The sequence below is a fragment of the Rana temporaria genome, chromosome 8 (assembly GCF_905171775.1).
Source record: "Rana temporaria chromosome 8, aRanTem1.1, whole genome shotgun sequence".
Taxonomy (NCBI): domain Eukaryota; kingdom Metazoa; phylum Chordata; class Amphibia; order Anura; family Ranidae; genus Rana; species Rana temporaria.
The window spans coordinates 141,580,325-141,602,048 of record NC_053496.1 but is presented as its reverse complement, the minus strand read 5'-3'; the positions used below and the strand labels follow the sequence as shown (position 1 = coordinate 141,602,048).

At 43.7% G+C, this 21,724-nt stretch overlaps 1 protein-coding gene across 1 annotated transcript in view; it reads left to right on the top strand.

Annotated features, from left to right (window-relative positions):
• LOC120909124 (transmembrane protein 132A-like) overlaps positions 1-21,101 on the top strand; it is a 215,861-nt gene extending 194,760 nt beyond the window's left edge. The window contains exons 10-11 of the mRNA XM_040320787.1: positions 2,199-2,393; positions 17,254-21,101. Of these exons, the coding sequence (XP_040176721.1) occupies positions 2,199-2,393; positions 17,254-18,399 (1,341 nt within the window). The 3' untranslated portion in view covers positions 18,400-21,101. The remainder of the gene's footprint in view (positions 1-2,198; positions 2,394-17,253) is intronic.
• The last annotated feature ends 623 nt before the right edge of the window (positions 21,102-21,724 follow it).

The following is a 21,724-nucleotide window of genomic DNA, read 5'->3' as shown; positions in this document are numbered from 1 at the left end:
AATTCTGGTTTCAAGTATTTGAAATGATTAATATTAGTCTGTAGTTGATGCCTTTGGCTTCCACAGAGTTGGCACTTCTAGGACTTCATGAGGATGAGCCTTATCACACTAAATTGCTAATTTCCAAACTTATTCTTTGCAAAAAATAAATAAAAAATACTTCTTAAGTGGTTTTCTTCCTGCATTGTCCTCCAGGGAAGCGATGGTGGATGCTGCTCTGCCCATGTATAAACTTGCATATATCAATCGAGGTTGCTCCTGAAAGTATGATAAAGTTTGGTCGTCTTGGACCTCAGGTTGAACTGCTGTTGACTGCTCCTGTTTTTGGTCCTGATGTTAGACAGATGGACAGATAGGTTATTGGCTGTTATCTGAGCCCTGTGCATAAGTGCCAGAACTAAATAAATATTCTCCCCCCCCCCCCCCACCTTTCATTTATTTTTATAATTTTTTTCTTCCCCTTTATTGCGCTGTTATTTCTGTCAGTGAATGTGCTGTATACATTATGGTAATGTATGGCTGGGTTTTGTAGCCTTGCACTCAAATGTTATCTAAGTATGGAATTGTACTTTGTTTATGAGTCTAATTATGCTGTAATGTTTTTGTTTGGTCAAAAAAACACTCCTGTTTTGTAAAAAAAAAACCAGTGGAGCCAACTCCATGCTGTAAACTAGGGTTGCACCGATACCACTTTTTTAAGAGTACTGATACATTTTTTCAAGTACTCGCTGATACCATTTACCAATACTTTTTTAGGTCATGTGACAGTGTCAGTAGTTTTTTTTATTTTACATTTTTTTTACAATTTAGTTTTTACAATTTTTATTTTTTTACAATTTATATTTATTTTATTTTATTTTTTTACAATTTATATTTATTTTCTTTGTGGGGGGGGGGAGTGGACGTGTCAGTGTTTTTTTTTTTTTTTTTTTTTTACAATTTAACTTTTAAATATTTATTACAATTGTTTCTTTTTTTATTATTATTTTTTTTTATCAGCCATGTGGGGGGGGGGGGGCTTGGTGATATATAAGGGGTCTAAACAGACCACTGACATCTCCCCTTTGAGACAGGGAAAGGGACTGAGGACACAGACTCCCCAGTCCCTTTCTCAGCAGCCTCAGCTGCACTGGAGATGAATGGAGAGGAGACAGAGGCTCCTCTCAATTCATAAACTGAAGTTTTCGATGCTCAGTTATGAATGAACAGAGTCAGTGATCACTGATTCTGTCCATTCAGAAAAGGAAGGAGCTGGTAAATGACAGATTTACTGGCTCCTTTGTCCGCTCTCCATCCTGACAGATTCAGAACAGGGGGACCGGAGGAGGAGCCGGAGAGCCGGGGAGGACACAGGGGGACCTGGAAGAGGACACAGATCGGGACCTGGAGGATACAGAATGGGACCCTAGGGGTGACATGGATCGGGACCCAGAGGAGGACACTGGGGACATGGAGAGCACAGAGGGGGACCTGGAGCAGGACACAGAAATCCGTGGAGCACAGAAGGGGACTCGAAGGAGGACACAGGGGACAGTCTGTGCGGCGGTGGGGCAGTTACAAGCACTGATCTCCCTGACAGCCACGGGAGGGAGAGAAAGAGAAGCGACTGTCAGAAAAGCTATACAGGGTGACTGGTGCTTGTAACTGCCCCACCACTGCACCGATCATCTCTGAGGCTGCCCATGTATCAGATCAAGCATCGGAGCATTTGTACGAGTACAAGTACTCATGCAAATGCTCAGTATCGGTACTAGTATTGGTATCGGTGCAACCCTACTGTAAACACACTTGCTGGAAGTATCTCCTTTATCTCCTCTGCTCAGCTCTGCCAAGTAAACTTTAGCTGACTTACATTAGGCGTGCTCCCCATGCACACACTGCCAGAGTCCTCATACACAACACATCAAGTGAGTGAATCTCCTCTGCTTTAGCTTTGCCTCTTCCTCCAACTCACATTCTCTGAGCAATCTGGTAATTATGGTAAACATTACTCCCCAGTCCCATCCTTTTATGAGGAGAAAAGAGAATCTTCATGTCTTCCAATATTGGGAATGAATTGTGGTAGGGGTCCATGTGGTTTATGTTGTAGGAGAGGACAAGCGGATCTCTCGCTAATCATCACACAGAGAAATGTATGTAGCATTTTTTACCAAGATATTATTTTTATATCTGATTGTTTATCTGACATTTATTTTTAGGTACGATCTCCACTCTCGCACTCCATCCTAGGAGAGCAAACAATCTTTGTCTCTTCGGAAACCGTTTCCATTCTGGAACTGCATTCACACTTGGTTTGGGGCATAAATCTCAGTGTGATCCCGTCTTCCACCAGACATCCTGGAGTTTTTACAGTTTTGTGTCAGTCTCAAGAGGTGGCAGTTATTCCTAAACAGGTAAGCTTGGAAGTTTAAATTACTAATATTGCCTTTTTTATGAAAGAAAAATACATACCTATGGTTTTCATTTCACTGAAATAGGTGTATGTAGAAAAGATTAGTACAAGATAAAAAGGCTGAAAAAAGTACACATTGGGGTTGATTTACTAACTTGGTGGCCAAATCAGCACAAGTTATTTCTGACACACAGTGCAGGCATACTTGCAATTACACCCCAAAGCACATTCTGCTACTTGTCCTGAGTATGGCGATACCCCATGTGTGAGACTTTTCCCCAGTCTGGCCACATATATAGAATTAACAAGTAAAAAGGCACAATGCTTAGATACCTCAAAACGACAATTTATAGTCCATAATAGTCTGACAGCAAGTGCAGGGAGAAAATAGGTGAGTCAGCCAGGGCTGCCACCACAAAGAGCAGAAGCAAGTTCCAGTAAACTAGGAAAAAGACAAGGAAAGAGGCGCATCTGAGTATATATCAAAAATACTTTATTATAAAAAACAATATGCACTCATATGGAAGAAAGTAGAGTTGAGTTCAGGCTTATCTTCTGGGCTGACGAGGTGTGACTGCAAGTTGCAGTGAGTCCACTTCTGGTTTGCAGGATGCAGCACAACAAAATTCAGTCAGGATGGTGTGGAACTGCAGGTCACAGCAAGTCCTCTGGGTACTGGCCAGGTGCAGCACTTTCAAGCTTAGAAAGAATGTTGTGTCTTAGTAATAGTAGTGCACTATAGCAAGCCGTGCTGAGGCTTTGTTTTCTCCATCTGGCGTCTGCAGTGGTGGAAAGTGGCCGTGCAGTGAAAGTCCATAGCGAGTTTTGGGAAGCAAACAGTGCGGCGCCGGGCAGTGACGTCACTGACATGCGGCGCGTTTCAGAGCCAGCTTGCTATGGGTGTTGGGATAGCCATGCTCCTTTTCCAAGCATAACAGTCTGAAGTCCAAAGACAATATTTATATAATGAATCGAGGGGCGGGTTGGGACAGGTATATGTAACAAGGGGATCTGATAGGTGAAAAAACAATAATGATAATAGCAGCAGGCAAAAAATATTAATAGATAACTAAACTAACAAATTCATTCAGCATACCATAATTAATTCATGAATAAAAGAGGAATTTTCATAGTGACATCTTATAAATAAGAATATGATAACAAATAGTAATGCTAGGTAAAAATCATCATTAGAGTAAGAAAATCATTAATAAAAACAAAACTTGAAAGCAAATGAAGGCTATATTTCTAGATATATATGTATATCGAACACATGTATTCTGAAGTATATTAATGTTAAAATTGAATTGAATTATGAATTGTATTAAATAGTTAGAAATTCTATAGAATAATGAATTAATCAGTATTGTGATACAATATCTATAATGCACTATATACAAATTCATCACACACAAAAAATATATTTGATAAAAATGCATACAGCACAAGAAATGTATACAAAATATACATAAACACATATAAAATATATATATTGGTACACATATACACATCATGTAGGGAATCACCACATAGAAAAAAAATATATAGTAAAAAATATATATACATACATATATATGCACACATAAAATATATATATATATATACATATATACCAGACAATTACATACCGACATGAAGAATTAAAGAAAAACTTTCTGTACATATCTATGTATGTGTGTTGGGTTATCATGGACAGAAAAAGACCTATATTCTTATGATATGGCAATAAGTCAAGAGGATGCAGAGGAAGCCTGGGAAAAGAAAAAAAGAAGAAAAGAGGGGGAGGGAGAGAAGGAGGGGAAGAGAAAGGGGAAAAATGGGGGGGAAATAAAGAAAAAGGGTCGAGTTGGGAACAAATTAATGCAAATTTGAAATGGAGTCTAATATACGACATACAGTAGTGTCATCTATAGTCATGGCTAGATTACCACATACTCACTGGGTTTACGAACCCTCCACCCCCATATGCAAGTAAGAAAGGAAATCTATAAACCTGTGATGGAAATAATGAATAAAAAGTAAAAAAAAAATGATAATATCCAATAACCCATAAGCAAAAGTCATAGTACAGATATAGAGGCCCAACGTCCAAGTAGCACCATTAGGCGTTCTAATGACATAAATTACACATTTAATTTCCTGAGTACCTATCACATTTTTGAAGGCCCTGGAGCCTTCCTGACAAAGGAATTACCCACAAAATGACCCAATTTTGGAAAGAAAACGCCCCAATGTATATTCTATGAGGCATAATGAGTCTTTTGAACATGTCATTTCTTTTGGAAAATGTTGTAAGAAAATAAAAACATTATATTTTTTTCACAAAGTTGTCAATTTATAAGATCTTTCTAACACATAGCACATACATAGCAAAAATGACACCCCAAAATACATTCTGCTACTCGTCCTGAGTATGGCGATGCCCCATGTGTTAGACTTTTCCACAGTCTGGCCACATACACAGGCTTATAACACATAGCATGTACACACCAATAATTACACCCCAAAATACATTTTGCTGAGCAAAGGGTAAAAAAAAGGATTACCTGTGGTTTTAGCAGACAGGAATACCGTCCCAGAGCAGTCAAAGCATTGGTCCAGACAACCAAAGGAAATGTTCAGAAATTGTTCAGGCAACAGACCGAGATATGGCAAAGTATGAACATGGTCCATGGTTTAGCAGGCAGTTCAGGTAACAAGCAGAGGCATGACCAGTTCAGGTGGCAGGCAAAGGCTTGTCCAGTTCAGGTGGCAGGCAAAGGCTTGTCCAGTTCAGGTGGCAGGCAAAGGCTTGTCCAGTTCAGGTGGCAGACAAAGGCTTGTCCAGTTCAGGTGGCAAGCAAAGGCATGGCCAGTTCAGGTGGCAGCAGGCAGCTTTATAATGTTTAGGCCTTGGTCAGGTAAGACAAGAGACAGTGGTAGAGGCTTCTTCCCATCCAAATCTCTACGAAGCTTACGAGTCTCCAGACCCTAATCTGAGAAAACAAAAACCCAGAGAAAAATGTTTTCTCCACTCGGAAAGTATTTTCTGGAGCCGCTCACATATGTGAGATCTCTGTGCTGTACAGTGACAAATGATCAGTTCAGGAGGTAGGCAAAAAGCCATTTAACAGGCCAAGGTCAATTCACATGGAAGGCAGAAACGAGGTTGGCAGAGGCATAGTCATTAAACAGTCCGGGTCATTCACAGAAATACCAGATAGTGGAAACTGGAAAAAAATCATCTTCACTTTACTAATAGTGGGGTAGATTCACGAACGATTTACGCCGGTGTATCCATAGATACGCCGCGTAAATTCAAAGCTACGCCGGCGTATCTACTTTCTGTATTCAGAAAGCTAGATACGCCGACATTAGCCTAAGATACGACTGGCATAAGTCTCTTACGCCGTCGTATCTTAGGGTGCATTCTCACGCTGGCCGCTAGGTGGGTATTTTTCAGCGTAAAGTATGCAAATTACCTACTTACGCCGATTCACAAACGTACGTGCGCCCGACGTTCGTTTTTTACGTTGTTTGCGTTAAGGCTTTTTCGGCGTTACGTTGCTCCTGCTATTAGGAGGCGCAACCAATGTTAAATATGGACGTCATTCCCGCTTCGAAATTTGAATTTTTTACGTAGTTTGCGTAAGTCGTTCGCGAATAGGGCTGGACGTAATTTACGTTCACGTCAAAACCAATACGTCGTTACGCCGTACTTGGAAGCAATGCACACTGGGATATGTACACGGACGGCGCATGCGCCGTTCGTAAATCACGTCAGGTCATCACATATTACCATAAATCACGCCCCCCTTCCCCATTTGAATTACGCGCGCTTTTGCCGGCCCCATTTACGCTATGCCGCCGCGACTTACGGAGCAAGTGCTTTGTGAATACTGCACTTGCTCCTGTAAGTTACGGAGGCGTAGCGTAAATACACTACGCCGCCGTAAATTATAGCGTAGCTACCTGAATCTACCCCAGTGTAGTGAAGTGTGATAGCTCCGATCGCACTCTCCAATACAGAGACCTGGCTGGAAGGGACATTGGGGGCAGTAGTATCGGGTGTCACTGCGAATTCCTCTACTTAAACACACACAACATTTTTTTGGGGGTTTGCGACCTGTTTCTGTGGCAAAGTGCCTTTCATGGAGTCTGGCTAAGGGTGCACTTAGAAAAAATTACATACATAGGGCCAGATTCACAAAGCACTTACGCCGACGTATCTAAAGATGCGCGGCGTAATTAAAAAATGCGTCGCGCGTATCTTTGCGCCTGATCCTCAAAACGAAATACGCCTGAAAACCAGATTTTTCCGTCCTACGTAAAACGATTACACCGGCGCATCTTGAAGCGCAAAATACGCTAGACACACCATTGATTTTCTATGCTAATATGCAAATGAAGGAGATGGGGCGATCCCCAAAAGTACGCTTGTGCGGCGTAGGCTACACCCTGTGCGCATCTGCTAGTTTCACGGTGTAAAATTACACCTTATAAAAGCTGCCCTAACTTTACACCAGCCATGTAAATGTCAGCTAAAGCAACACCATTAGGGACGAGCTGAGCACACACACTTGCAGGACAACAATCTATGCCAACATGCCAGGGGCATCCATGCTCATAGCTATACTAGTGACTTTAGTAACCGAGGGTACCCCCTCTTCTGAGGGAACAGCAGCCAGGAGACACCTTGCAGAATGCATCTTTGCACAGTAAACACACACATTAATCATGGCACAATGAGAATGCATGCATGCACACCCACTGTGGTCCCTAGCACAGACACATCACATCCTCATCGAATTGGATTAGACCCAAGTAGAAGCAGAAACGCCACGCCACGGCTCCAATTATGTTACTATGCATTCATACACCATTCACATGGACCTGGGATCACTTCTCCCTGGTCCTGGGGATCCCTACTCCACCAAAACTGAGGGTGACACCCTTTTTTCATCAGGAATGTCACCCCCACATTCATACATCATTCACACACATAAACCAAATCATAATCACAGTATAATAAAAAAAATAATAAAAATAAAAAGTACAACCAAAATTAATGGCGGCGGCGTGATCTGGGCCGGGCACGGCCACGGCCAACCAGGGGAGACTCATGGGGGGGGGAGCAGGGGAAGGAGGAGCCTCCCCTGGTGACTGTCCTCCTGCTGGCCTGCCCTCTAAGGCCACGGCGATCCTGGTCAGACCCACAGTGAGGGCAGCCGTATTGGCCTGGACAGCCTGGGTGTTTGCGTGGACAGCCTGGGTCAGGGCACTCACCTCCAGGGACACGCCTGCTGTGGCGGTCTGCAGGTCACAAATGCATGTTATGACCGCCAAGGAGTTTGTGCCCACTTCATTGACCGAGTCCTTAATTGAGCCCAGGCTGTCCTCCATCTGAGGCTTGTGGCCTGGGAGGAGGGTAGAGAGAGACCCTTGTGGGGGAGCCCTGTTGGGGGAGGAGTGGGAGGGGCTACCCCTGATGGAGGCCTGACTGCTGCCAGCCTCAGGGGTAGCCTCAGGGGGAACCACATCCGAAGTCAAAAGGATTTCCCTGGCAAGGTCCACCCGATCATCCCCATCCTCCTCCTCCTCCTCCCCCTCAACCTCCTCATGATGTGAGGTGTGGCCCCTCCCCTCCCCTGAGGACTCCTGGCTTTCTTGGGGCTCTTCAGCAGCCTGTTGTCAGGGGGATGGAGCAGACTGGCCTGATGGCCCAGCAATCTCCTGGCCATCTGTGGATGACACAAAACATTCACAGGTTGGAGGATCCACACACTTGGCACATATTCCCTTCCCCCACCCACACATGCTACTCACCAGATAAATTAAAAAAATAAATTACCTGTCCTCACGCCCTCCTCGGAGTCAAAGCCAGGCAGGCCCACCACTTGTTGTCTGTGGAAGCACCGGGCCACTGCCCACTCCTCCTCAGTCAGCCTGACGGAGCAGGGTGGTTCTCCGCCAGTGCCCGTGGCATGGGCATTTATCTTGACCATCTTGTCATGGACCAGGCTCCTGAGATCATTGATCTTCTTAGCTATCCCACTGGGGGTCCTCGCCCTCCCCCCCGCATTGATCTGATCAGTTATCTCCTGGATGATCGCCCTCTTCCTGGCCGGGGGGGGTGTCCCGGCTCTCAGGGCCATGCAAATATCGCCCAAATCGGCTGATCGCCCTGGCAAGTATTTGCTTTTCTCGCACCGAAAAATTAAGCTTTCGTCTCTTTGGTGCCATCTCACCCAACACACCAAACACACACACAAAAATCTAACACAACAAACAAACACAAATACACACAGAACAAACACACACAAAAAGACACAGAACAAACACACACAAAAATCAAACCGCAAACACAAGACACCAAAATCAAACAACACAAGCAGACAGCTAATACAAATTCAAAAACAAACACAGAAAAAACAAACAGAAAAAACACTCAGAAAAAAAACACAGCTACTACAACCTCCTACTTCTATAAATCTTTTATCTATCAATACTACACTCACCAACAAACACCAACAGACAACAGAGCAAAAGCAACTTGCTTTAGGAAAGGGAACACAGGGATGTACTTTTGCAATGGAAGTGCGTTTGTGTGGGGCTATTTATTCACAGGGCGTATCTCACTAAGTCTGCTTGGCCTTTTTCCTATCTCACTGATTGCGCCAGCCCGAGTTCTGAGCATGCCCAGTGAGGTGCATATTCGTGCGTGCATGCGCAGTACGGCCGGCCCTTCATTTGCATGGAGCACGCCCACTTCCTTCCCACTTGCAATAACCCTGCCTTACGCCTCGGTATTAGATGATCAAGGACAGTTGTGGCAGGTGATAATGGACAGACGTGCCACATGATCACAGACAGTTTGTGCCACATGATCACAGGCAGTTGTGCCAGATGATCACAGGCAAATGTGCCAGTTGTTGACGGGCAGATGTGCCAGATGTTCCCTGGGACAGCTGTATGACAATATGCTTTGGGACACTGTTTTGGGGCACTAGCTGGTTATCAGTGGGTAAAAAGCAGACAAACAGCTGAAAACATATTAATTTTAAACCAAAATCTATTTTTAACTCCACCTCAAAACAAGTATCCAACCTATCCAGGTCCAAACAAACAGCTTTAGACACATTAGCCCAAAATCATAATATCATTATAAAAGCTGCAGATAAGGGCAGAGCCATCATAGTCCTAAATAGGACAGACTATGGGCTAGATTCAGAAAGAGATACGACGGCGTATCTCCTGATATGCCATCGTATCTCTGAGTTCTGTCGGTCGTATCTATGCGCCTGATTCATAGAATATACACCGTCGGATCTTAGGCTGCAATTCCAGGCCGGCCGCTAGGTGGCGTTTCGTTTTTTTTCCGCGACGAATATGCAAATGAGGATTTACGCCGATTCAGAAACGAACGATTGCCCGGCGCATTTTTTTTACGTCGTTTGCGTTCGGCTTTTTCCGGCGTATAGTTACCCCATGCTATGTGAGGGGTATCCTATGTTAAGTATGGCCGTCGTTCCCGCGCCGAGTTTTGAAATTTTACGTCATTTGCGTAAGTCGATTCAGAAAAGAGCTGGACATAAGTTACGCTCACGTTGAAACCAATGACGTCCTTGCGACATCATTTGGAGCAATGCACGCTGGGAAAGTTTACGGACGGCACATGCGCAGTTCGTTCGGCGCGGGAACGCACCTGATTTAAATTTTACACTCCCCCTACCCGCCGAATTTGAATTTGGCCGGGGGATTTACGCTACACCGCCGCAACTTTACAGGCAAGTGCTTTCTGAATAGAGCACTTGCCTCAAAAACATGCGGCGGCGTAACGTAAATCAGATGGGTTACGCGGATCTAAAGATCCGCTGACCTATCTGAATCTGGGCCAATGTTCGTGAATCTATGAGACTGTTGTCAGATAATGACACATACGTTATGCTAACTCAGGACCCATTACTCCAATACACCCGTGAAGCTACTGGATTAGCAAATAAGGCTCTTTCAGATGAAATCATCTCAAAACCAGAGTTCTCTTTCCTCATAAGGACCCCAATAACCCACCAGGACTACCTACTGTTGCCTCCATGGAAAGTGTCACTAAGAGATGGTAAACATGTCCCTTCATACATCAATTCCTCATAAGATAGGCCTCATGGCAGTCAAGCTTTTTCTTTCTGCAGACCCACTCATTAACCCTAGGCAGGCCCATTTTATACGGGAAGCTATGCAATTCTGCTTAACACATAATTACTTTGAATTTAAGGACAACTATTACTTACAAACCCAAGGCACAGCTATGGGGGCAAATTTTGCCCCCAGCTATGCAAACCTCACTATGGGGTATTGGGAATTCCAGTACATTTCACAAAACAATCCCTTCTCAGCCAACATCATTTTTTAATGGGCGCTATATCGATGACTTAGTGCTCATATGGGATGGCACCAGAGACAGCCTGACACAGTTTGTATCACATTGCAACAATAACAATCTGGGACTCTCTTTCACCCATGTGGTCAATCCTGACAGACTGGCCTTTTTGGACCTGGAACTGTACCACAGTGACTCTTGTATAGAGGCCACTAATTACATAAAACCTACTGCAGGAAATGAATTTATCCATTATCAAAGCTGTCACCATCCCAAGTGGATTAACAATATGCCCAGGAGTGAGTTTCATAGGATTTGCCGCAATTGTACCCAGGATGAGGACTACCAGACCCAAGGCCAACTCCTTACCGACAAATTCTTGGATAAAGTATATCCTTGTGGAAGATGCCTTCCAACAGTAAACAACTAAAACTTTGCCTAAGTCCACTACATCAGATGAACCCCAACCAATACGGTTTACGACACACCTTTTTGTTTCTGTAAATCGAGGTATATAATGACAATAGATAATATATATATATATATATATATATATATATATATATATATATATATATATATATATATATATATATATACATATACACTATATTACCAAAAGTATTGGGACACCTGCCCTTTACCACACACTTGAAATTTACTGGCATCCCAGTCTTGGAACCCCATACACACTATTAGATTTTCTGTAGATTTTTGTCTTCAGGTTTACCAAAACCATATAATATGAGGTCAAACCTTACGAGTTTTAATTTGTATGCAATTAGGCAGGCACTTGCACTACATGGTTTTGGTAAATCTGAAGACAATAATCTGCAGAAAATTCAGGGTTCAATATTGAGTTGGCCCTCCCTTTGCAACTATGACAGGTTTAACACTTATGGGAAAGCTGTCCACACGGTTTAGGAGTGTGTCTATGGGAATGTTTAACCATTCTTCCAGAAGCGCATTTGTGAGTTCCACTGATGTGGACGAGAATGCCTGGCTTGCAGTCTCTGCTCAAATTAATTCCAAAGGTGTTCTATCGGGTTGAAGTCAGGACAGTCAGGTTCCTCCACCCCAAACTCACTCATCCATGTCTTTATGGACCTTGCAATTTTTACCTAAAGCAAACACTAGCATGTGGCACAGTGAGGGGCTTCCCACAAACTCTGGTGAAAAGAAAGCTACAAAGAGGAGAGTCTGTGAGTTTGTGGAATGAAGAAGTGTTGGCTATAAGGTACAGAAACAAATAAGATGTATATATGCTTTCCACAATACCTGACCTGTATCACCATTGTCATTGGAAAATTTAACCCACTCTGTTTCCCAAGGGTGGGAGGGATGTATTTTGAAGAGAAATGTGTTACCATGTGCTTGCAATAAAGATTAATTCCCTGTTTTGAACCTCAGAGCTGTGTGTCTCGTTAATGGGGGGGATTCGTATGGGTCGTGTTCGCTGGATTGTGGAGTGTTGATAGATGTCTTGGGTTCGGGAATGGAATATCCTAAATGGCTTTAATCCTTGTCCCATTTGGGGTGCCGTTACAATTGGTGGCAGCAGTGGGATGATTCCACAGCCTTAAAGGACAGCTACAAGAGGACACAGGACAATGGAGACTCAGTATGAATGGCTAAAGCTCTCTTCCCTCAATGACTTACTGGAGAACCGGGGCAGGCAGGCCAACAACTGTAAGAAAAGGGACATTATCGCAGAACTCGTCGAAATGGATAGAGCTGAAAGACCCAACATAACGGAAAGGCCCAGCATAACAGACAGGACACCTGAGGAGGCAAGTTTTGATCGGGCTGTTAAACTAAGACTGGCACAGTATGGTCCTAACCCTCCATCAGAAATCATAGACCTAGTTATAGCTCCCTTTGCCTGGGACTATGAGGAAATATCAGCTGACAACTCTGAAATCCTGGCTGATGAATCGGCAGTGGAAAATCTGAAGATTGCCATCCATAAAGCCGAAGCGGATGATGTGGAGTTCCAGGGGGCTAGGGCAGTTGGCTCATCTCCCCAGCCACAGATTACAGAATGTATGGATTTAATGGACTGTTCAGAGGATGTTATGGATTATGCATCGCCTGCTCAATTACTGACAGCAGGACAGAGTACGGCAAACCCCTGCTCTACACCCATGGCAGTTTTGGAGGCCCGAGGTGAGAAGGTGATGGTTCCTCTTTACCAGTGGATTTCAGAGATGCAGGGAGGAGAAGCAGCCATTTTCCCTCCCCAACAGTTAGCCAGAGCAGATGGTGTGGAATCCTCAGCAGAAGTGCTGGCAACAGGGCAGAGTGCTACCAATCTCTGCCCAGCACCGGAAACAACTGTGGAGTTCCAGGGAGCCGGGGCAGTTGGCTCCTCTCTCCAGCAACAAGCTGAGGTTGTAAAGCTTTTACTCCTAGCTGAATTACTGGCAGCAGGGCAGGATGCTACTGGCCGCTTAAGCCGATATCGGTGGATGGGACTTCAGTCTCCACTTGTATACCCCAGGGATGGGGGGCAGTTGGCCCAGATCCCCAACAGCATGACAAACTGAGCCCAGTCACCCTGTCTTCTCTCCAGCGGCTGAAAGGACTACAGGGAGAAGGGCCAGTCCAGGCCTCTCCCCAGCGGCAGGTATGTTCTCTGAGAGAGGCAGAGGTTGGCTGGGTGAGTAATGCTCTGTTTGGAGAAATTTATTTGGGGTACTGTGTGGATACCAGCATTAGAGGAATGGAACTATGGACTAACTTCGGAGTCAACCCGTCTGGGGTCTCCTCCTGTGTTAGTCTCCTGCCGAAAGGGGAGAGATGCAACGGAAGGGACCGTGGAACCCAGAAGCTTTTAGAAAATATGAGATACTCCTGTTTCAGCTTTCCCGATGCCTCTTATGTGTAGATCACCCTGTGTCTCTAATAGGGGCACAGGGTGAATGAGAACCCCACTATGATCTGTGCTAGTCAGATTCAATGTGGTATACATTGTATATATTGTGTGTTGGCTGTTGTGCACTATAAGCTTGCTGTGATGGGGTGGGGTGTGATTGCATTCTATTGTCTATTGTGGTAATTAAGTCTGCTACTGTGGTGATGTGGATTGGAGCTTGGTAGACAGTCTGGCTGCCTATTATGGGATTACTTAAGTGTCTTGCTCTGAGGAAAGGGGGGGGGACCCCCCCAGCAACCCCCCCCCCCCCCCCGCTAAGACTGTTTACTAAAGGAGAAGTTTGAACACACCTGACCTGTATCACCCTTGTCATTGGACAATTTAACCCACCCTGTTTCCCACCCTGTTGGGAGGGATGTATTTTGAAGAGGAATGTGTTACCATGTGCTTGCAATAAAGATTCATTCCCTGTTTTGAACCTCAAACAGAGCTTTTTTTTTCCTAAACGGCTTTAACCCCTGTCCCATTTGGGGTGCCGTTACAGTCGCGACAGATGTTATTGTCTCTAATGTCACTCCCAACCAGGCCTATGCATAGGGAGACTGCTTCCGTATGGTAACGACCATACAGGGTACTTCACTACAATATTAGTAAAGGATGGTAATATAAGCCATCAGCATAGCTGCTTTGCAGATCGTCTCTGGGAACACTCAGCCTGCTGCCACTCACAAGGTCGAGACCTTTCTAGTGACAAAAGAATAAAAACATGACAGCACATAACAATTGGATAGATTTGCAGTGTAACGACAATACGTGTTATAGTCCTTGATGTAGGCATATGTTGTCCATGACAACTGAGAATAAGTTGATAGTTCAGGTGGCAGCCATCCCCAGAGTGTGACCTATAACTCTGTAAGAACAATTGGAAAAAAGGGGGAGAGTGAGGCGCATCTAAGTGTAGTATTATAAGACCACAATTTTTTGCACAAGGAAATGCATTTACAAGATAGAGGAGATAACATGCATGTCTGTTGTCAAAAACATCATCCTCAAGGGGTGCCTGCTATCCAGTTTTTCATCTAGGATCCAAAGGTGCTGTGAGAGCCTGGGCTGGGGCGCTAGAGGCGTGCCGGAAATCCAGGAAATCTGAGCTATCTGCCGTGGACCACACTGGAGGAAAGGGCGTCACCGGATGGGCAGGCTCTGATCATAGGGAGGACGGAAGAGTCCTAATTCCTAAATAATAAAACTGCATCTTATAATATGGTGTGAAATATATAGTATACAGTATACTGTGAATTTTATAGTATAGTGAGAATTTTAATCTCCTCATTTAACCCCCCCCGGGGGTAAGAGTATTTAGGTAATAAATGTTTAATGTTCTTGTTGGCATAAATGTTTAAAACGCTCTGCTGCGGCTAAACTGCTGGGAATTGCCTCAAATCACCCACACTCTGAGGCCAACTGTAGATTGTTGATGTTTTTCCAAGAAATGTTTGGGAACACTGTGTTTGTCGCAGCCCTCGTCAATAAAGCGTCGGTGCTCACCGAATCGCTTACGAAGGGTGCGGATGGTTCTACCCACATAAAACAGGCCACATGGGCAATTCAGGCAATACACAACATATTCCAAGTTCACAAGGACCAGCAAAATCCCCCTAGGATGACCCATAGTGGCCATAGTTTATTATTTAGGAATTAGGACTCTTCTGTCCTCTCCATGATCAGAGCCTGCCCATCCGGTTACGTCATTTCCTCCAGTGCGGTCTACGCCAGGATTTCCTGGACGCCTCCAGCGTTCCAACCCAGCCTCTCACAGCACCTTTGGACCCTGGATGAAAAACTGGATAGCAGGCATCCCTCGAGAAAGATGTTTTTGACAACAGATATGCGTGTTATCTCCTCTATCTTGTAAGTGCATTTTCTTGTGCAATAAATTGTGGTCTTATAATATTACACTTAGGTGCGTCTCCCTCTCCCCCTTATTTCCAACCCTTCTAATGGAGAGTGCAGTGATTCCCCTGGCACAGCCAACCCTTTCAACTTGTAGGCCAAGGAAGGAGTTGAGCTTCACCAACTAAGAGGCAATTATCTTGTGGACACTATGAAATCATTATGCGCACCACCTGGAATGACAAACAGGTCCCCCCGACTTTCTGATGCCAGGAGTCGCCTTGATGTAACACTTTAAAGCCTGGCCCATGTCCAATGGGCTATTTCCTTGGGTACTCCCCAAAAGGGGTGTAGTAAGGACAACTTCTTGTGTGATATGGACTCTGAAGGCCACTTTGGTATGATCTTGAGCATCAACAGGAGTACCACCCTGTCCGGTATTAGGGGACACAAGGCATTTTTCTGATACATGAGGTTTCTTCCAAGGGTCGCTCCACTTTGGGATCCTGGATCAGGGCCTCTTCATGACATGCCAAGTCATTACCCTCTGAGGTCTTCCCCCTCAATTCACTTTGTTGGGACAGGGTAACTTTTTTTCTTGTTTAATTTATACATTTAAAGGACCGAATGAGTCCATTCCTTGTTTATTTTAGTACAAGTCTATTGTTTTGATGATCAGTTACTAATAGTTCCTTCGAGCAATCTATTTGTTTTATGTATGTTCACTTTCTTGCCTTCTTTTCTTAAAATAAAAAATGTGAAAAAAAATAATCTGCCCAACTTTTTCAATTAAGGTATTCAGGCATACATTATCTCACAAGCAAACTGCAGCATCCTGGCTGTCGGCTTCTCTCAGTGTGCCCTCTGTCAGCTTCAGATGAGCAACAGCCAGTATCTCATAAAAAAACAAGGTACCACATAATGTAATACCATATACAGTAGATACTACACATTTATTAAAAATCAGATCTACTCACATAAAAACAATGTAAAAGATGCTTGTCTATCAGACACAAGTAACGGAAATTGGATGCGCTCAGGTAATGCTGGACACAGAATCTCTTACACAAGCGGCTGCACTGTGTGTATCCTCCGCCTTTGGCTCTGCTCTAACCAAACTCATTACAAGTGAGCATGTGACCTCCACCGCTGGTGACCACTGGAACTGCGCCCATCAGCTCTGGGAACCACAGTGCCACCAGCAGGTGATCCAGGTACTGACAAAAATGTTGGGTTCTCCCCAGAAAAGTAATAGGAGAGATCTTCCAATGTAAACACTAGTTCTGGAGACCAAGGGATTTCCTTAATTTTGGCTGTGGGTCAGGAAGTGAAGGCAAATCTCCCCAATGGGACAAAGATGATAAAAAAAAAATCTGTTCAGTTTGATAACCCCCCTTTACTCTATCCAAAAAAAAAAAAAAGTTTTGCCTTTAGTTCTTTACTTCTACTTTAACTAAGTTTGTATCCTTATGGTTACCAGAAAATCATGATAAAATTAAAACAATTTTCCTTGACTGCTACCATTGATTACTGTCTTTGGACATTGTGTTTGCGTGTTAGATACAGTTGTACACTTTACTCATATTTAAAGTAAATTCAAGTATATTTGTAGGCACAAGTTATTTTCAGATGAAGCTGTACATATTTTCACTGAACACGTTGCCAGAGATTTTTTTCAGTAGGTAGTCTTCTTAATTTTATTCCTTGTATGTAATTCTGTTTTTTTTTTTCACACAGGAATCTGTTATGTCTGTATGGTTGATGTTCAGTGACATGTCAGCTGCACCATTAACCCTCTACGATCCTCTGGAATTATCATTATCGGTTGTATCATCAGATGACCATATTTTATCAGTTCATCAACCGGTGGTGTCAGCACACTCTTGGTCCTTGCCTGTATTAATTTTTGAGAGTCCAGGTGAAGGGCCCCTGCTGCGTACTTCTCTTTACTTGCCAGAGCGATGCAGAAGAGATTCTTCAGGACTGCTTAGTGCTGGCTATGTCCGGATTATATTCCCAAGAAATGTAACCCATGGTGGTGAATATCCTGGAAATGACATATTACAGAGTGACAGTGATCTGACTTCTAAGGATAGTAATACAGTCTTATCTGTCAACAATGTTATTCCTGGCACAAGTGACATAATACTAAGAAGTGACAACACAGTCTCTGAAGATGAAAAATCTCTTTCTGGCGTTGATGATATTGTCACAACCCGTTGGGGAATACCTGGCTTAGAAGAAGGACTCTATGGGCTTCTAGCCCTTTTCTCTTTGCTAACCCTCCTGTTTTTTATTAGTTGTCTGACTTTTATAAGGAGACACAGAAAAAAATCTGCACCAGAAGGTCCTGGGAATCCTGAGGCACCAAACTGGGTATGGCTGGATGGGCATGAAGCTAATGGACCAAGATCCCAGGGAGCAGTAAGGGAAGAAGAGGAAGAAAGAGAACAGTGGGAAGGAAGAGAGACAGGACCACAAAGCCTCACCAGTACATTCCACCCAGTGAGAAATTCAGAAGGGCCTGAGACTACTAGTGGTCATAACTCTCAGGTTGGCTCATTATCTACACCTGCAAGCCACTCTAGAGCCTGCTTGGAAGCTAAAAAGCCAGGATTGCCTTCTTTAAAATCGATAATACCACAAGAAGATAGAAAAATAGAAAGAGGACCCGATGATCCCACTGTGCGCTCCATTTTGGTAGCCAGTGAGGAAGATATCATGTGGGTATGCAAAGACATGGGTATGAGGGAACCTCAGGAAATCCTAAGCTATATGGAAAGAATCAGAAGTGAAACAACTCATCCCGGAGAAAAGAGGAGAGAGGTTACACAGGGTATAGGAAATAATGTAGCAGGCACAAGTGTTAAAAGATTGACCTAATTTCAACAATGTAAAGTATGGTAGTAAGAAAAAACTTAAAGTTAAGAAATATTAATGCCCTGAGATAATCGACCTTCTTTAGACTCTGGTAGTAGCATATGTATTTTCCATTCCATTGTTATGGTATGAGATGTCCTAGTGTTATTCAGCAAATAACCTTGAGGGTCCTGAAACAAACCATAGTTATAGTATTCATAACTGGAAAAGTTAAGTATTAAAACACTCACACGCACATTTTTATGAACTCTCATATGCTGAAGATTTGCATTCTCTATTTTTGCAAGAATGAGGAACAGTGAAATATACACATGATCAATACAGGGATCTCCAAACGTTTTAGTACAAGGGTCACATCATATATTTTACAGAAGTTTGAATAATAATTAAATTAATAAATAAGGCTCCTTTCAGCCGGACGAACGCGTCTGCTCAGTGGGGAATCTGTCTGCTGATCCCCGCTGAGCAGGTGGATGACAGGTCCGTGTCTGCTCCGCTCCACAGCCCACTTTCCTCTGTGGGTGGCCTGTCCATTTCCATCCAACTGTCATCAGATCTGCCAGATGGATTGGGACTAGTTTCCCCATCTGTCTGATTTTAGCAGATCGGATGTTGACGTGTTGAATGTTGGGGGTGAGGTTGGAGGAGAGAATCTTCAGTGTCCTCACTTACATCGGTATCCCCATCAGAGCCCTCCTTACATCCTAGTCTGCCCTTACATCGGGGTCCCCCTTAGCTCTGTAATTCAGGTTATAGTACATAGTAAGTAGGAGAAATCTATGCTGGTGCTGGTGCTGGTTACAGCATTGGTGGGGGAGATCAGGGTGCTTTTGGGGGGAGGCAAGGACTGTGCACATCAGTTGTTGGGTGGAGGGGGAGTGTAGACTGTGAACATCAGCTGTCAGATAAGGAATCTCCATACTTCAGGCCGCTACAAGATTTTATCTAATAGAACACTTTTTTAGTGTTGTTAAATTTGGTGGTTTTATACAGAAAAAACATAAACTCTTGCCAGCGCTTCAAATTGGAAAGGCCCTCAAGAAAGTCTGACAATGTACACTCGGAGCAGACTCCTTTTGAATGTAGTCTATGAGGACAGATTATCCACCACTGAGGTCCTCCAAATCGCACACCACATGGGCCTTGCTGCCCACTTCAAGTCAGGGAAAACCAACACCGAAATGCAAACAGAAGAAGGTGCACCGGCCCAGTGTAACAATGTACAAACTCTTTATTAGATAAAAACAATTATTTCAATGTACTCACAAAAGTACACAAATCCCAGTACGCCACTGGAACCGTGTCCATTCATAGGGACGCACCTTATGCGTTTCAAGGTCTATGCCCTCTTCTTTGAGCTCTGCTTTCTTCTCATTATTGGTGATTTTATTTAAAGAAATCATGTTGCTACAATATTACATCTACCTTAAACAAAAAAAATAGTAAAACATTTGTAGATGAGCAAAAAAAAGGTAAAACATCCCCCTTTACATCAGCCTGTCCATTGGCATTCCCCCTGACAACTTGCCCCAGGTTCTCCATCAGAGTCTCCACTTACATCAGGGTTCCCTTACATCCCTTGCATTATGCATGGTTCACACTTTGGCAGGTGGTTGTGGGTGTGGGAATCACATCTGTTCCCGCACCCAAAGACAAAATGTGCTGCTCTTCATTCTTAATGGCACCCCCACGCATCTCAACCCACAGCGTGTTTGCAGATGTGGGAACCGCAGCAAAATGGCATGGTGCTTTTGTGGCCACATTTTTAAAGATGTGCAAGCACCTTTTTCATGCAGGAAACACAGCCACAGCAGCCGATTCAAATAAATGGGGCTTCCGTGCCCATGCAAACTCGGGCCACAAACCTGCAAGAGAGTGAACCAGGTCTTACATCAGGGTCCCCATAAGATTGCGTAATTAGTTTCTACAGTTTGGAGACCCCTGATCTAATAGAACAAATATAATCTCATAAGACCTTTTTGATGTTGTTTAGCTGGTGATTTTTTTTAAAGAAGTCATTCTGACACAATTGTACTACTACAATAATCATAAGAAAGTAGATCAGTGAAAGAAAAAAAAGAGCCCCCCTTAGATCAGATTCCCCCTTACAACAGGATCCCCCTTACATTAGGGTCCTATCCGAGTCTTCTTTTACATTGGGGTCCCCATCAAAGCCCCTCTTACATCAAAGTTCCTCCTTACATTGGGGTCCCTCTTAGATTTATAATTAGGCCTACACACTGTAGAAGCAAGACGGGAGCCATTGGCTCCCACGGCTGTGTCTCAGCCAGTGAGGAGGTAGAGAGCTAGCAGAGCAGCAGCTCTCATACACATCGCTGAAGGTATTAGAGGGAATCTGGGGGGCAAGCTGCACACAGAAGGTTTTTTACCTTCTTGCGCAGAGTCTTTAGAAACACTTTAAGCAAAAAAATCATACTACAATATTTGTAGATGGCAAAAAAGATAAAAAGTGGGACTGCAAAATAATATTAGTCTTAAAGGGGTTGCATATGCATTAGGATGGAAAACCTTCTGTGTGCAGCAGCCCCCCTCCAGCACCCCCTAATACTTGAGACCCATCTCTCTCCAGCTATGTCCATGAGTTCCTCAGCCATCCAGGACGCTCCGCCTGATTGGCTGAGACACGCCATTGGCTCCTGCTACTGTCAATCAAAGTCAATTAAACAATCAGGAGAGAGAAGGGGTGTGGCCTAGCCAGGCTCCGTGTCTGAATGGACACAGGGAGCTGTGACTCGGCTCGGGTGCCCCTATAGCAAGCTGCTTGCTGTGGGGGCACTCAGCAGGAAGGAGGGGCCAGGAGAGCCGAAGGAAGTGGAGGATCTGGGCTGCTGTGCAAAACCACTGCACAGAGCAGGTAAGTATAACATGTTTGTAATTTTTAAAGAAGAAAAAAACGAGACTTTACAATCACTTTAGGCTTCAAGCCATTCTCAAGTCTTTGTTACATGAAATGTTTTTTAAAGTTTTGATTGTGTGTTAAAGGGTATCTTAAACTAAAATACAAACATTAAATATATTGCAGATTTATTTCCTTGTTCAGGCTTTTTTCTTTAGAAAGCAAGAGCTTGCATCCTGCAAATTGTCTAATAAAGTTAAAGTAGGTAATACTAAATAAGTAGGTGCTACTAAATATGTCTAAAATATCTACAATATGTCTAATCCAAGCATGCAGACACCCTTAGGTTTTGGGTATCTGTATGTTCGAGAAAGGGGTATCTTCTACCCCAAAATGTAATTTTGGGATCTTCATTTCTTCTGCCTGATTGCCATAGACAATTTGTTTTTAATTTCTATTTTCTTTGGTATG